Source organism: Amphiura filiformis, chromosome 12 (genome assembly GCF_039555335.1).
Source record: "Amphiura filiformis chromosome 12, Afil_fr2py, whole genome shotgun sequence".
In the NCBI taxonomy this organism is placed as follows: domain Eukaryota; kingdom Metazoa; phylum Echinodermata; class Ophiuroidea; order Amphilepidida; family Amphiuridae; genus Amphiura; species Amphiura filiformis.
The window spans coordinates 22,132,160-22,149,544 of record NC_092639.1 but is presented as its reverse complement, the minus strand read 5'-3'; the positions used below and the strand labels follow the sequence as shown (position 1 = coordinate 22,149,544).

General features: G+C 36.3%; 1 protein-coding gene across 1 annotated transcript in view; it reads left to right on the top strand.

Moving 5' to 3' along the window:
* LOC140165504 (uncharacterized) overlaps nt 1-17,385 on the top strand; it is a 72,146-nt gene that overhangs the window by 13,869 nt on the left and 40,892 nt on the right. The window contains exons 4-10 of the mRNA XM_072188794.1: nt 3,384-3,499; nt 4,079-4,149; nt 7,720-7,913; nt 8,852-8,937; nt 9,745-9,949; nt 13,609-13,749; nt 15,239-15,487. Coding sequence (XP_072044895.1) covers nt 3,384-3,499; nt 4,079-4,149; nt 7,720-7,913; nt 8,852-8,937; nt 9,745-9,949; nt 13,609-13,749; nt 15,239-15,487 — 1,062 coding nt within the window. The remainder of the gene's footprint in view (nt 1-3,383; nt 3,500-4,078; nt 4,150-7,719; nt 7,914-8,851; nt 8,938-9,744; nt 9,950-13,608; nt 13,750-15,238; nt 15,488-17,385) is intronic.

Sequence of the window (17,385 nt, the reverse complement as noted above, 5' to 3'; positions counted from 1 at the left end):
CTTTCAATATCGCAATACTAATCAACCTAAAACAAATGGAATATTCCCATTAACGCTTTTTTCGTGTAATGTAGACCACAGGGTGTCAGGAAAATGTTAGCTCAAGCAGAAAATATTTGTTTTATTTTTATAACGCGATCAATATGATCTTAGTCAATTTATGCTAGTTTATTTTTGAAAATGAAGTTTAGGTAAGTTTCTGTATTTTATTTATTAAATGAGTATGAATCAATTTACACATTGTATAAGAACGAGTAGGATATATGTTTTCAAGAATATTAGGAATTATACGCATACACCTAACGCTTTATGCAATGAAAAGGTAAAGAAACCCGGGTATTCGTAGGTAACATGAGCGATTTAACAATATCTATATTGAATTTAGAGGTTTAAATTTTGCTATTATGGTAATGAATTAATAAAATGGTAGTTGTTAGATCGCTGTCAGATGGTACGTCCAAATAAATAAATGCTATTACCTTAGATCAAAAATTTTTTGATGCTTTTAGCAAGATTTTGACCACTTCATTTTGATATACAAGTAGTTTTTTTTTACATAATAAATAATTGTTGAATGAATCCGTATATGGATAATAATAGTGTCCTGGGGTACCGCTTAAAGTTTTTGACAATTAATTTCCATTGGTAGGGACACTTCATTACACATGTCATGTATTATGCTGTATTCGTAAGTAACATTTCAGTATTTGTAGGTAAGAATTAGACTTTTGGTGGATATCGCAATCAAAACTTCATTTTATAAAGCACTTTGAATGTATTATTTTTTTATGTGCGTTTATTGATACTTTAGACCCTATCATGTATTAATAATGTCGGTTCACAGTGGTTGAAAGAGGATTGAAGTAAAAAACAAAGGCACTAAAGTGACTTTAATTTGCTTTTGCACACAAATCGCTTTAAACCGTTATTACAGACTTGTGAAGTCCATCTTGGAGTCAGTTACGTCTTGTGGCCTTTCGTTTGAGGGCAACTACAATTAGCTTTATACCAGGGTCCATCACTGTGTTGTCTAGATCATGAGACAATGAGAAGAGTCGTTTTTTTCCATGGTATTCGTAGGTAACCTTAGCGAAAACGTCAAAAGTTACCTTCGAATAAATCAATTTGGACACAAATTACTCAGAAACCAGAAGGTCGGTAAACATTTAAAATGAAGCACACATGACAGTTGACAAATCCAAGTATTTATCCCTTCTAATCTTCTTTGAATCTGATTTTTCTTTCAAATGAGCAGACCGTCGTCTATTTCAGTACATATTTTTCAACAATTAAGCCGTATTCATTTTTGCATGGTGGGCATGTATGTGAATTCGCAACTTTCATTGACATATGATTTGATAGCAAACATACAGGCCTTCGTTATGTACCAATATGGGCATTGGCATGAATGGCGGTGTTTCACAATACTGTCATGATGTCAAATTGTATTCAGAGGTAACATTCGGTTACCGAAATTTACCTACTGAATACTTGCTTTTATTGTTGACATCTCAGAAATATTTAAACGCAGGCTATTGAAACTTGGTAGAAATAAAGAGTGTATTACCCTGCACCTATTGCTTAACTATTGTTTACTATTCTCTCACTTTGTGGAAATGACACAGCTTTTAACATGTATTCGGAGGTAATGCATATTTTTACCAAACCTACCTTTGTGCCATTTAGAATTTCTGGCAGCTAAACACAATAATAAAGATGTCCGAATGCAATGCATTTCAGTATTGGACATATCAAAGCTTGTATCAATTATGCATTTATTAGTGATTTCCATTTTTAAGATATATCTAGAGCTATGAAAAATTGTATTCGTAGGTAATGTAAAAAATACCACTCAAAAAATTATCACAAAAATTCATAATTATGTACAAATATGTGAAAAATTGAACAGGCAATCTTTGAATACACACCTTTCAGGAAATCAATTTAGATTCAATCCAATGACTTCTTTTCATAACTGATTTAGATGTTTTTAAAAATACCTTAACAAATATTTTGAAAAAATGGGTAAAAATAGCATGTTTTGGGGTCTCTGTGTCTAAGTTTTTCACAGAATGGGGTCTTATTATATATGGCGCAAGCGTATGATCAAGCGAATAAACACAATACAAAAACGAATGCCAATTGATTAATACTTTTAAGTTATGGCCCTGAACATGCCGTGTACACTTTTGGTTGGATTCGACCATATATTTAAAGAGTACAGTCTGTAACATATTCGTTCCATTAACTGCCCATGCCCCGAGATGCGCCCACCCAGCGACTTTACAACAAGCAAGTAATGTGATATAATAACCTGACTTCAAAATGGCATTTTATTTGCCGACGGCCGCCATTTGATGCCATTGGTAAATGGACATATCTGGACACCATTTTTTAGGGTACACTAATAAGTTAGAAAATAAACTTGGTTTGTATTATTCTGTGATATATTGGCAGCAAAATGAAACTTAAAACTTTTATATACAACTGCTATAAAGGAGAGAAAAATCAGTTTTAATAAAATCTTTGTTTTCAAAAATGTTGCTATTTTGAGAAATTGGCAAAGTGCCAAAAGCCCATCCCTGTAGTAATTCAATGGGATTTTGAGATGACAAAAAATTGCGTAACTCAAAAACGCTTTGTTGGAAAAAATTAAAACTTGGCAAGTAAGGTTTTCTCATCAATACACACATCATATATCATTTTCAAGGAGTTCTGAGCATAACACCATAGCCGATACAGCCACCTTAATGCTGGTTTCATACTGCTGAGCCGCATGAGCAGTGCAGCTAAACGTACACAATCAAGGCTTATGATTGGCTGATACATCATGCCACTTGCCACAGTGGCATGCAAGTATGACAGGGACATAATTTAATTCTCGATCATGAGACCAACTTGGGTACACACTGATATTTTCGTCGAGCGACTACGCCAGACCACACGCTTACAGAGCAAGCACATCTTTTGAGAATTGACCAATCACGGTCTGAGGTCGTGTGATCGTGTTCTTCCACGAAAAGTACGCGGATGCAACCATTCGCAGAAGGCACAACTTCTCATGATAGAGCATTGTTTATATTGCCCATAAATACTATCAGATGTTTATTGATGACTATTCAACAATGTAAAAAATAAGCGCCCACCCAAAATGACTTTCTTAAGCACCCTGGGAGGTTAATGGAACAAATACGTACAGTACATGTGAAGGTAGTTAACTAATCATCCTTTTTGGTGCATGGTCTGCGTGGGTACATTACAGAGTAGGTCCTTTATCTGATTGGAATGGAAATTTGTTGCACAGCCCAAATCTGTAAATCCAACTCTTAAACAGTAAGGAAAAAAACATGGATTTCTTATAATTTGTCTTTTTCTCTCAACAGGAAAAATATCAGGAGATGTTTCATTCACATTACAACTTGACCAAGGGAATTCTGAGGAGCTTGCAAACCCAGAGTCTCCAGCATATCAAGAACTGGAGGATAATGTGAAGTCTGTTGTAAGTAAATGTATTGGGCTTTTCTATTTAAAATCAACATTACCCCTGTGTGTAATTAATTGCTGTATTCTTTTAAATGTTTGACTGTATATTCAGCTACTTCTATGTACATGTACATGTATTTGTGCAGTTTTTGCCACACTTTTTGCCAATTTTACAGCAAAAACAGGTTTTTGTCGAAAAAAAAAAACAACCCTGCACCAAGGGATGAAAATCAATGTTTATTGTGGAAAAAATCCTGTATATCTTTTACAGGTACATGTAGGTGACCAGATGACAGCCTCCTACATCAACTTCTATCAAATTGGCATCAAAGAAAGCTTGCATCAATTTTTCGTATACCCCAGTAAAATTTTGTCCAGAGATATGTTTCCTTTAAAAAATATATGAACAAATAGGTAGTAGCCTCATCCCTGCATGTCCAGCACCTCCCCCTCCCTTCCCTCTCCCTCTCTGCCCCCAAAAGGCTCAGAGTTAAATTGTTGCACTTCATAATTCTGTGTGTACTTATTAAAATCCATTATCTATATTATTTATTCAAAGACATGCTGGATTTGATTTTCCAAACTTTCTTTTCAGGTTGGTGAAATACTGGAGAATGCACAATTTGAAAGTGGCTATGTATATAAAGGCCTGGAGGTTAAGTTTAGGTAAAGTATAGACAGGGTTATAGCTACGGTGGGCGGCGCCGGGCGGCCCCGCCCGGGACTGGCGCTGTCTGCCCGGCACCAAAAAATAAATAAATAAAAAAAAAAAAAAAATTAAAAAAAAAAAAATTTAAATTTAATTTTTTTTTTAGTAAATGATTTTTTCACCATAAGAAGAGCAAAAAAAAAAAAAAAAAAAAATTAGGGGGGTGATACCCCAGAGCTTATTCCCAGATAACTCGCGTTCACTAAAAAGATTGTACCCCGAGCCAGCGCTCTAATTGGATAGTAAAATTACCCGGCACTCAACTTGGGCTAGCTATAACCCTGAGTATAGACTAACTCCTACACTGCGCATGTATTTGTGTTATGCTTGTAGTGACGACTGAAAAACTTTATACCACTTGTATCGTGTTGGACTCGACCTACTCAAAATATTCTTGTGTGACTTTAATTGGTTGTGCGCCATAGTGCGACTGACTATCGACTCCCATGTACCGCACCATTTTACCACGCCGATGTGACACAGATGTGCGCTGAATATGTGTTCAATAACAAACACGGTTAAAAGTTCAATTTGGACACAACTGCGCAGTATCAGATCACCAGAATTTGGTGGTAAAGTCGGACACATAAGTTTCTCAGTCGTCATAATATGTAGTTCTTAATTATGCTTTTCGAAAAATAATATTTCTTGAACTTTTGTTTCTTATTTTGTGTGCTTAAATCTTCAAAAAGAATTAATCTATATTCATAACCTCATAAATATATGCGATGTGTGTGATCCGGTTTAGGTTTAGGTTTGATTAACAAATACATCGCAGCCAAAGGCTGAATTGGGTACGGTATTACAAAAATACAAATATCCAATCATATTATTTCTAAAACCACAAATGCAAATTGAGGTCATTAATATCTCACAATTGACCGCAAAGTACGTAGTTGTTCCAATATTAGTAACCTCTGCGTGTGCTGCGTTGAACAAACTGCGCTTGCGTTAGCCGCCATATTTGGATTGCACGCTACCATATTTGCACAAATTGATACACACTTTTGTCATTGGTCGTCCTCTTTTAGCCTGTTCGATTTTTGGAAAGGGAAAATGTAAAAATTGTTTATTTTTACCAAACTTTTGTGGAATATTGTGTGAGATGAAAGTGACCGTTAATGAATGAGGTTAATAACTTTATGTCGGGCAATATGAAAAATCTTAACATTTTGCTTTGGACCTCTTGCGTCTCGGGATATTCCTTGGTTCCAAAGGCAAAATGTTTAGATTTTTCACAATGCCCTCCAAATAACTGATGTTCAGTTATTAACCTCTATGTATAAGATGCGAACGTCAGTTTTTTTGTGGGCCAACTGACCACTTAGCAAACTGTTGCATGTGAGGGCCATATGTCCAGGACCCAGAAAGTTGAAGAATGAAAGCAGTAGTGTAGGTAAATTATTGGAACATTTGAATTTAGTCTCAACTCTTGAGTGATAAATGCTTGTCACATGGGGGCTATTCCATTTAAAATCCACACTACCCCTGTGGAAAATTTTGCCACAGGGGAGTATGAATTTTTTTTTGATTTGATTTGTTCGGGTTGTGACAACCCTGGATAACCCAAGAAAGCCTCTATTGAAGCTTATTTCCATTGGGGTCCATTTGACCACCGGGACGGGTTGGGAACAGTCAGGGGTTAACACCCTACTCTTTTCGAAACTGACTGCGAGATACATGTACAGGTATGGCTCTCTGCACACGGGACCGACGGCTTAACGTCCCCTCCGAAGGACGGAGTACTTTCATGATTCATTTACCCAATTCTAAATGAACCATGGGGAGAGCGGAAGTCTAAACTTAATCTACAGATGTTGCCAATTAATTTCAGACTTTTTTTTTTTTTTCCAAATCAATATCCCAGCAAATCGCCACCGCCGGGAATCGAACCCGGGACCTCATGCACCAAGGGCAAGTACCCTAACCATTGCGCTACACTCTCCCTAATTTGAAATGGAATGAATACATTAGCAGGTCCATATGAAACTCACCCTCCATCAGTGGAAGATTCAGGTTGAATCTTTCTCAGCAGGAGTATGGAATTAAATTGAAGCTGCATACCATTTCCAAAATCTTCCCCAGGGGTAGTGTGGATTTTAAATGGAATAACCCAATGCATTAACCAATAATTTCCTATCAATTGGATCTATTGTTTTTCCTATAAATAATTTACCTTTCTGTATTACTAACTTTGATATTAATTAAGCAATGATTATTGACAGCAATTAATGGACGTTCTAAAAATGTATTTTGTGTCCTTTTGAATATTTTAATAGTTTGAAAATGTTTATTAATGGTGACATTCATATCCTATGGTAAATTCAATGCATGTTCAATGTCTCTATTCACTAACATTTCAAAACTATTACATGTAGAATAATGTCAGTTCAGTAAAGATATTTTGTTCACTTTTCAAAATTAGGGTGCACTTTATTTTAATAATTTCATATTTTATTAAAAGGGTCCAACCTTTGTTATCAACTATTGTTTACTTGTTTTTGACCTCCAATAGTTTGATTTTTTTGGGCCAAATCTTTTTTGATTAAAATATTTGTTCTTATACTTTTATCAGTGGATCTTTTTACAATTTAAACATTTAGCCCATTAAACAGAAATTGTCAGCCATAGTATGTGATAATATGTATAAAGTATTTACATGTTAATTCCAGAAAAACGTTCAGACATGCAGCTTTTATTTTCAGCAACTTGGGTTTGGTTTTTTTTAGAACGGATAGAAAAATTTGTCCACAAAATTAATTGTTTTTCCTACCTGCTGCCTCTCTTTTTTTCAGCATGTTACAGGAAACAAAACATTATTTTGGTTAGGCCTTTGTATAAATGCAAAAGCAGTGAATGATGCATTGCAAAATTCTGCGATTTCCCATCGCTTTCCAAAGGCAGACCGGTGCATCCCCGGGGTGCATCACAATCATTCTGTGATTGAGTAAAAATTCAGCTTAACATATAAATAACTGCTTTGGAGGATTGGTATGGACCTTTGTGGAAGGTTGCAATGACAATTAGGCCTGGCATTTTCGGTAATTTTGTACCCGGTACCCGCACGTTTTTGGGCGGGTAAACCGGGTACCAAATTGCAAAAAAACCAAAAAACTAAATGCTAGGATCATTCATGGTTGACCTAAAAACAAAAAAATTTTCAAGATGTTTTGTATTTTTAATATGAAAATTGATAATTTGTATTCATGTCATACTCTATTAATGATTTCAAAATGCATTGAATTTGAATGCATTTTGAAATCATTAATAGCGTATGACATGAATACAAAATATCAATTTTCATATTAAAAATACAAAACATCTTGAAATTTGTTTTTGTTTTTGTTTTTTTAATTTGGTACCGGGCAGGGTATTTCCTGCCGGTAATGTAATCTCGGCGGGTACCGAATACCGCCGAAAATGCCAGCCATAATGACAATAGAAATATTTTACACAGATGCATTATTCTCTACTAAGCAAATTCTTAACTATACTAATGTTTTTTCCTCCACCCTATTTACATGTAGAGCTGGGCCAGCTGGCAGTGTTATTCCTGAAATTGTTGCTAAGTTTGGAAATGTTCCAGGCAAGTGGGGTAACAATGCACATGCTTTAGCAAGCTTAAGGAGGGATGTTATTATGGTTCTTGAGGATGCAGTGACTGGCAATCAGCTAGGGACTCTCAACCTTGTATCTGGATCAGTGCCAGAACTCTCAACTGGTAAGCTGACTGTGGATTTGGTTAATTTTGACTAAAATTTAGGTGATTTACTACACTAGTGGTTTCATCAGACTGGCAACTCATCACATAAGACTTGTTACCTTATGGGCAACAGGAAGCACCATAGAGGTGTGATGACAGGCCTTGCCTTTTTGAGCATGCTCGCACCGCTCACCCAAACTCAGTTGAGCGATTTTCTACTCGCCAAAGACACTTAATATCGCTTGTTGTGAATCCCCAAATTGAATCCAAATATCAATTTACATTCAAGTTTCAGCACTTTCATGGATATGAAAGATAGGGTGTCAACAGTGTGTAATTATTTCATATTAGTACGATCTGTCATCAGACCTAGAGAGTGATTTGACCACAACATATTTATATAATGCAGAGAGTGATTCAATCACTCGCCTAGCATCATGCTAGCGAGTGATTGACCACTCGCCTTTAAAATCTAGATGGCAAGGCCTGGATGAGTTGGTCAAAGATGTTGTTGATTGGGAAGGCCTCCTCGATCGCCCTTTTAGTGTCTTGTCCTAAGTTCATCTAGACTGTTAATTTATTTACTATTGGTAAAGTATATCTTGCTATAGTAGGAATTCCAATTGAATGAACGCAGCGGTCAACAGCTGTTCTCGACCCAACCGCGATCATATATCACATATTTCAAACTACAACGCGAACGCATAACCTTGGATACAATACTAACCAATCATGAATGCGTTGGCATGGTTGGATTCACTTCCTACTAGTATTAGTTCAGTAATTTACCCATGCATTAGACATTTCTTCTTCTGATTGGAGACGTCATCTTACGTATGTTTGTGACAGCCTCTTGACATCATGGGCAATCCCATTATTAATCACACACCTTTCCATTAAGAACACCCACTCATGCTTAAAAAAAAAGTCACTTTTGTTTTATATTTTCCATACAGTGGATAGATTCTTTGATATTACCTTCATCTTACCCAGAAGCAGGCAGGATGAGTATAAGAAAATACGTAATTTTTTCATTGATTTGGTAAGTTGCTAATTTCTTTGACTTATGTGATTTCCCCCTTCCCCGTAAGGAATTTTTTTTAATATAAAAGATTAAATTAGCATGCACAATTGAAATCTGCCACTGCGAAATCCAACATAGCCTGACTCAACTTGAGACAAGACATATATAGTGCCCTTTTCCCACAAGGGCGTTAGGCTATCAAAATAACATCTTGAAATAATAAAAACATGCTATTCCAGTTGAAATCCATAACACACCCTATGGAAAACATAACCTTAATCTCCCACACAGGGAGTGTGAACAGGGGTGTTGCTAGACCAATATGATTAGGGTGTGTGTGTACAGCATGTTTTGCCGACGGAAATCAATTTTGCCGCTCCTTCCTCAACAGCCCGAAAAGATTGACCCAATTTGTTTTGGTGGTTTAAAAAAAGTGGGGGGGGCCTCTGGAGGGGGGTAGGAGTCAAAAATTTTCATTTTAAACAATAGCTATATTACGTAACAGCATCACAATTTTGTAACCCTTTAATGTTTTATATGACTCTTGCAATTTGCAGACAATCACACATACCTTTGACTACATTTGCTGACAATCACATGGTTTTGACGGCAACAGTCAATATTTGCCAACAAAATTGTGTATGGGGGTGTCACCCCCATACCCCCCTTCTAGCGTCGCCCCTGAGTGTGAATTTCAATGAATGGGTGACTACATTTGAAATCTACATACTTTGCGTGGGAGATTAAAGTCATGTCCTCCACAGGGGGAGTATGTATTTCAACTAGAATATCCTGGCTAATGTGTGATTCTTGCTTTTTTGACAGGAACCTGTTGAAGAGTTTGGAGAGGGTCAATCTTGGGGTTCACCAGAGGTCATTGACACTGGCCGCGGACTTCTTGTCCATGCCCAATTCTTCTACCTACATGTACCAGAGAGTGGTGGGACTGCTGACCATATTTATCAACATCTCCTTGCAAAAATAAGACCTAGGCATTTTCATTATGAGTCAAACTCACTCAAAGTCTCAAGTAAGTGCAATGTAGATTATTCAAGTTTGATCTGTCAAATTGGTTTGATCTGTCGATCAACCGTCAATGCTTATTATTATTTATGAAATCAATGCAATGACTATTTGTTAATTGTGATAACATATGAATCTTTGCCTTTATTGATATAAATTAACATTAATTCTGATTAATTAGTCATCATTTCATTAATAACAAGCATCGATGCAGCACATCTGTGGTTGATCCAAAGATCGATCAAATTTGTTTCTGGTGCCTAAGAGGATTTTGTTGGTGTATCCTTCGTGTAAAAGAATACCAAACAAATCCCAACTCTAATCCTAACCCTGACCCTAATCCTACCCTAACCCTAACTCTAATCCTATTAGTATTTCATGCTCTTTACACTAAGGATAAACCATTTTGTTGCACTGGAAATGTCAAATTAATCCATACATATGTACATATAAATCATTGCCTATATTACAAAACTGAAATTAAAGCAGCTAGAAAATCTATCATTATCAGGCCACGGCCTCACCTGCAACGACACACACGCAGCTATATTACTTTGCAGGTATGCAGATATATGTGTATACACCGTAGAAGTGACATCCTAATCGGATTAACTACCATAGCAATGGATGCAATACAATTTTTGAATATACCGCGCTGCACTACAGGCAGGTTGCACTCATCACCTGTGTATGCCTGAAATCATAGATTGAATACAATACCGCTCTTTTCAATGATACTAATCTGACAGGTGCGAGTGATTAGCATTTCTTTGACATCTATGGTTCAATGCATCGGCACCGCATGAACATTGTAGTGCGGGCGATATATAGTCAGAATGGTATTTAATCCGATGTCACTTCTATGGCATATAATATGTTTGAAGTTGTACATGTGTACCTGACAGTGCATTGACAAATTGCATGGGATACACTGTTCCTTTACCAGTTTGCATTGGTTCTTTCATGTCATGAGTTAATGGATTTCAGCTGCACTTGTGGATGATGTGGTTCATTCAGGCATAACCATTTAAGTAATTAATACTCTCCCTAATGGAGGCTGTCAGCATGTTTCAAGCGTGACTAATGACAATAGTACATGATTCGTACACAGGCTCCTCATTCACTTGCTTGATAATCCAGACCGGCCAACCATCCCTCATTTTGAGGGACTGTCCCTCATTTGTGGTTTTCTAAAGTGAAAATGAGGGACAGTCCTGCTTTCTGAAAATTTCAGTGATGGCAAATATAAATATAAGAACAGCAGAAAATGATGCACATTTCACTTTAAATTTTTGCTATAACATTCTCTTTAATCTATTGTGATAAATTTAGACCTGTAAAACCTTCCCAGAATTCTGAAAGTATTGCACACCTCAAGTCTTTGAATTTGTTGGTACCTGATTTGTGTACATGTACAAGGTTCTGGCCTCGATGCCCCTACTCTTTCTGACTTCGGTAGGTTGACAGGTCTGTTGATATGATTGACCTCTATAGATAATCTAACTGGTAGTTGCTCTATAATTCACCTGTTGTTCATGCCCTGAAACTTTGAACAGAGTTTACTAGTACCCACAAGAAGGCCACTGTGACGTCACAGATGACAGGTGTGTTTTCATTTGATATGCCCTTTGTTGGTTATAGATTAAAATTGGGGGTCAAAAGATGCTATATTCTATGTAGGAAGTTGATTTTTTTTACTAACTTTTGTTTTAAAGCAAATAATACCAAAAACCTTAACAAATTTGCTTCCAGCTGCTACAAGCTACATAATATCATAACATTGGGACAACAATGATTTTGCAAGATATTTGGGTTTTGAAAAGACTCTATATGTTACACGATCAAGAGAAATGAGTCGGATGTCGCTAATATTGATTCTGAGATATTGGCAAAGACAGTGTTAAAATTCTTTTGTTTTGTATTGTTTTCAGCGATTGATAAATTGATGTAGATTCGTAAATAAAAGTCGAATCGACATGGGGTTTTCAGTTTCTGAAAGCTCTAAATTATCTCTTTAGAAACATATGTAAAACATAATTTTGACCAAGGTCGACATGTGACTCTTTCCCCTTGATCATGTCACATATGTGGTCTGCCATAGACACTGCTGTATTATTTTGTAGGGCGTGAAACAACAGGCAGGGGACAAACAATAGGCCAACTTATCTGTATGTGACCATCCATAATGACCCCAGTGTAAAGTCGCAATTTTGAGTAACTTCGATTATTCAACAGTTGAAATCTCCATAAAACAAGCTTTAATATTATATACATGTACCACCTGTCATAATTGATTGGGGAAATATGTGGCGTGATCAAGCTAAATCATTCTGAAGTCAGGCGTATTTTATTTTTAGTTTTCTATATTTGCAGAAAATCCAAATGAAACTGAATAGTTCCAAAGATATGAACAGTTGAAATGTTTCTGAAACAATAGGCAACAAAAGAAATTATTTCCTTTGTTTGGCTATATCTGAAAATCAATATTTCCCTCTGATTTTGCTTGATCACATCACATTTGTGATGCGATCAAGCAAAATCAGTCGGAACTCGGAAATATTAAATTGTCAGTTTCTTATAAGATAGTAAAAAACATTTACAATGCTGCATTTTGCAGAAATCCCCATTAAAAAATTGAACAATCAGTTCCAAAGATATGAGAAATTAAAGAGTTTCCAAAACAACAGGAAAGAAAAGGAAATATTTCCTTCGCTTGGCTATATCTCAAAATCAATATTTCCGAGTCCCGACTGATGTTGCTTGATCACATCACATATGAAGGTGCTCAAAATGTATTTTACTCTTGATATTCCTTTGTTTTTATTCTGTACATATGCTTACCCATACCCGCACTGTTGACTTTACACTGGGTTTGTGGTGGATGGTCACATAATGGTCCTAAGATCGTACATCATGGCTTTAAACCAGAATTGTGTAGTGGCCATCTAGGTCTTATGAAGTTGATATAAGCATGTTTTTTGTACACAAATTGGCCTATTCATTTGAAATCAATACATCTCTTATGGAAAACATTACCTAATACCTATAATCTTCCACACAGGGAGTGTGAATGGGGTTACCAAAATGGGAAACTCCACTTGAAATCTACACTAGAGTGGCAAGTTTTCCGTGTCACGGAAAAACGGACAAATTCACGGAATTTAAGAAAAAAACCCGGAAAACACAAAAATTCACGGAAAACACATTTTTTTTCCTGAGAAAAATAAAAATGAAGAAAAAATAATGAGATGTGAGGTAGAAATATGAAAATCAAGTCAGTCTTCAAAGATATCAGGCTTAAAACAACTAAAAAGATAATGCGAGTAACTTCTTTTTACCCCAAATGTGAACACAGAATTGAAATTAAATCACGGAATTTAGTATTTAAAACCACGCACGCGGAAAATCACGGAATTCTGTGTTTTAAATCACGGAAAACTTGCCACTCTAATCTACACCCCTGTGTTGGAGATAAAGATCATGTCTTCCTTAAAGGGAGGGTATATGGACGGTACCTGGAATAGCCCATTTGAGGGTCTGTGTTCCTTGCATATTTTTAGGAGGATTCTGGCTAACGGCCTGCCATATTTCAGGGCCTATAGCCAACTAAAATTATGACACAAATCTAAAAATAGAACTCGCTACCTACATCTTTCACAATTTCAGGGCCAATAGTTGTGTCGGAGTGTACTGTGGTGAATGAGGAATACAGAGATTTGACAGATCCACGGTTTGAGTTGTCGTTAACCGGACAGGGCAAATTGGACCAGCTAGCAGATGGAGATTTACATGCAATATTTGGGAAGAGTAAGTGTGTGTTCTATTTATAATTTTCTTTAATTCATTATTAAGCTTTTACTTTTAACATTTTGACCCAATGTGTATTTGGATTTTCATAGACAAAAGTTTTTAAAAAAAGCGCAGTGATTTATAGTGCGCTACGCTCAGGCACAACACCTTGACTTTGATCCACAAGCCTCAGCACACTTTACAGGTTGTCGCCGACATCTATGGCCCCACATCATTCCATAAACCATTGAACAACAACAAGGGACTTCACTGCTTTTAGAGCGCACACCCTAGACATTCCACAAATGACCATCTCAAACAGGATCAGCTCCCAGAGTTTTGTACAGGTTATAACGAGACAATTAGCAGTAAGTTCCTTGTCCAGGGTAATTTCAAGCTAACTCAATTTTTCCACAAGATCGTACTAAACCACCGCTAAGGTTTCGAACACTGGCACCCCCTGGCTACAGCTTTGCATCTTAGTGTTTGCACCAAGGTGAGTCAAAAAAAGTGCAATAGAGGAGAGAATCAATATTAATGTAAGAACCAAGTTGAACTTTCCCATTATTGAAAGTTTCTATAAATGCCACACTCAATATAGTCACCTTCTGTGAAAAAATGAAGTGACTCGCTTCTACCGTTTAATTTTTATGAGTCCTTTTGTTGCGATACCCAATTTCATTATTTGTCTACAAAGTACCATGTATTTTGAATGGGAGCACACAATGCACGATAAATGCACCAGCTCTGAAACTAACTTAAATAAGGTTGATTTTTATGCTATTTTTATTTCTTTTTTTTTGTTCAAACAAACTTTCTAACATTACTTTAAGTCCTTCATACCTCAGTCGATTCCAACTCCATTTTTTAAAAATCCCAATATGTCCAACTTACTGGATATTTTGAAATTCACTCCACTTCAATTTGCGCGCATTTCATTTTGACATTTGAAAAACCTGCCTACAAATTTATATGGTTTTGGTAGAGAATAAACATCTTTAAAATAAAGGGAAAATGAAAATAACAACAAATAATGTGTCTCTCCTTAAACAAGACCAAGGGCAATAACACTTTGGGTGCTCCAATTTATTTCAATGCCAATGAGGTTAAGAAAATGGCAGTGGTTCCAAATCTACCTTACACAGAGTGGGCTGACATTCAAATTTTAGATGTCTCTTAAACATTAAAATTGAGTATCGCTATAAAATGTGTCATAAAAACAAAACAGTAAATGCTAATTCCTTGATTTTTTCACACAAGATCACTAATGGATATGTTAATTATAAAATGTTTTAAAACCTAAAAGGTTAAACTCGGTTCTTAAATAAAAATGGATTCTTTTCTCTATTGCACTTTGTTTTTACTCACCCTGTTTATGCACCAATTCTTTAGTTCAAAATAAAATGATTTTATATTGAGGCATTTGTAAATCTGTTAAACTAGACACAAAATAAAAATAAATTTTGATATTAAAAGGTGTTTTCTTTTCCTTATATTAATGATGCAGTGTTTTCCGAAGGACGTCAGATCCCTTTCCGCGAGGCATTTCGTGAAATAGACATAACATGGGCTAACAACAAGATCACCGTGGCAACTGAATACAAACTGGATGAACATGTCTCTGGACAGGTAGTTTTTATACCAACTGTAGACGACCAACTGATCTATGCAAAGGGCCCAGATGCACTATGTCGTGGAACATACAATTTTATTGTGCCATTCTTTGAAGTCACAAGTGCAAAATTCAATGATGCAGGTAAATAAAAATTATAATAGTTTTGTGACATTTTTATCTCTACCTTTGAGAAATCGGGATTTATGTGTATGGGACTATGGCGCACAGTGTCATCGCCCCGATATCTTCATGGCAGAAATCGCCATGGTAGGCAGAATGCACAGCCACGCATGGCCATTTTGTTCTGACCTGTTTAATAGTTTTGAGATGCATAATGAGCCGAGGGACATCCAACTAAGGCTGTTGACAATAGCCTGGTGACTGACCTCTGTAGATGTCAGTGAGCGGTGTCAGGACGTTTCGCCCCACACCAGTACATACCACTACCAGTTCGCCCCAATACACGTACATACCGCGACCACTTCGCCCCAATACACGTACATACCACGACAAGTTCGCCCCAATTGACTCACTGTGTAAACTGTAAAGTGCCGTGAATGCAGTGCATGCGGTCATATGGCCAATCAATACAACTTCCAATTGTTTGCATTTATATTCATGTATTATGGAATAATCAATACGACCTATTCATATAATAATAATTAATACGGTATTATAGTAAAAATTATAGTATTATTATTATTTTCTTATGATAACAATAAAAAATAACTATCATTTTAATATTATTAATAGTACTAGTATATATTAATCATATCTTAATTATTATTATATTATTGAATCACTTTACATTGTGTTGTTTAATTTGTTTATTTACTGTAGGCCTATGTCTTTGTAAACACATTTGACGGTGTTCTATGAATTTTATGCCATTAAAATGTATTTTTGTATGTTATGAATTTGTCATGTTTTTACAATCCATTGTTCGTAACTAATACAATTTGTATTTTCAGTAGACAGTATATATGCAGTGCTGTTTTTAAATAAATGTTGAGTATTTGTAACAATTTGGCTGGTGATATAAACGTGTAATGCTATGAATTTGTTTAGAAACCCATGTGATTCAGCCCCGAGATTCAGTTGAGCTGACTATGTTTATGTTATGAAAACATTTTATTTTTGATCATGTACTTTTCCATCCATATGGGTTTTTGTTACTTATCTATTTTATCGAGTATGTTTTTACGACCCGAGAATTACGGGCCATGTTTTGAAATTGTGACGTAGGCCTCATATTGGGAGGCACGCGAAGAAGAAAAAGTTGGGATTTTGTTTGCAAAACTGATTAAAGCCCAGTAGGCCTATTAATACGATTTCGGTCAAATTTTAATTTGGTTATCCTTTGGCAAAATATTATTAGTAACGAGCTCCTTTATACCCACATCCAAAGACCCGCCCTTCTTTTTTTTTTCACGCTTAAAAGGCAAATTTTTGCTCCCAAGACCATTTTGTGGGAAAAGTCCTATAGGCCTATGTTCAGATCTGCAGGCAGCCAAAAGATTTAATGGTGTCTTGCAGTGCATGCAGCATGCGTGTGAACGTACATACATGTACATTATTATATATCATCATGCATGGTTACGGTACTGTATACTTTTAATGTAGGAGTGGGATTTTTGATGCTCTAGGCATATAACGTTTAACAATAACACCCCTTCACACCCTGCCCCGCCCCCACGCCCCCCCCCCCCCACACATACTGAAGCTCACCTTCACACATACTGAAGCTCACCTTCATTTACCATAACTCCACAGCTACATTTCGATATCGCCTACTGATTGCTGGCGATGTGAATCCAAATCCTGGCCCACATTTTGATAATAGTGAACTATTTATCCCCCTTGTACTGCAACATCTGATCAAAGCAAGCTTCCTATTAAATACACTAGGGAAGCCCTCTTGAGTTTCAACACATCCCATCTCCGTATGTCAACTGAAGACTGGCAGAGGGTGAAAGAACTGAAATTAAATGCCACACGCCTCACTCAGTAGGGAAGAATCGTAATCGTGAAAACCAGTA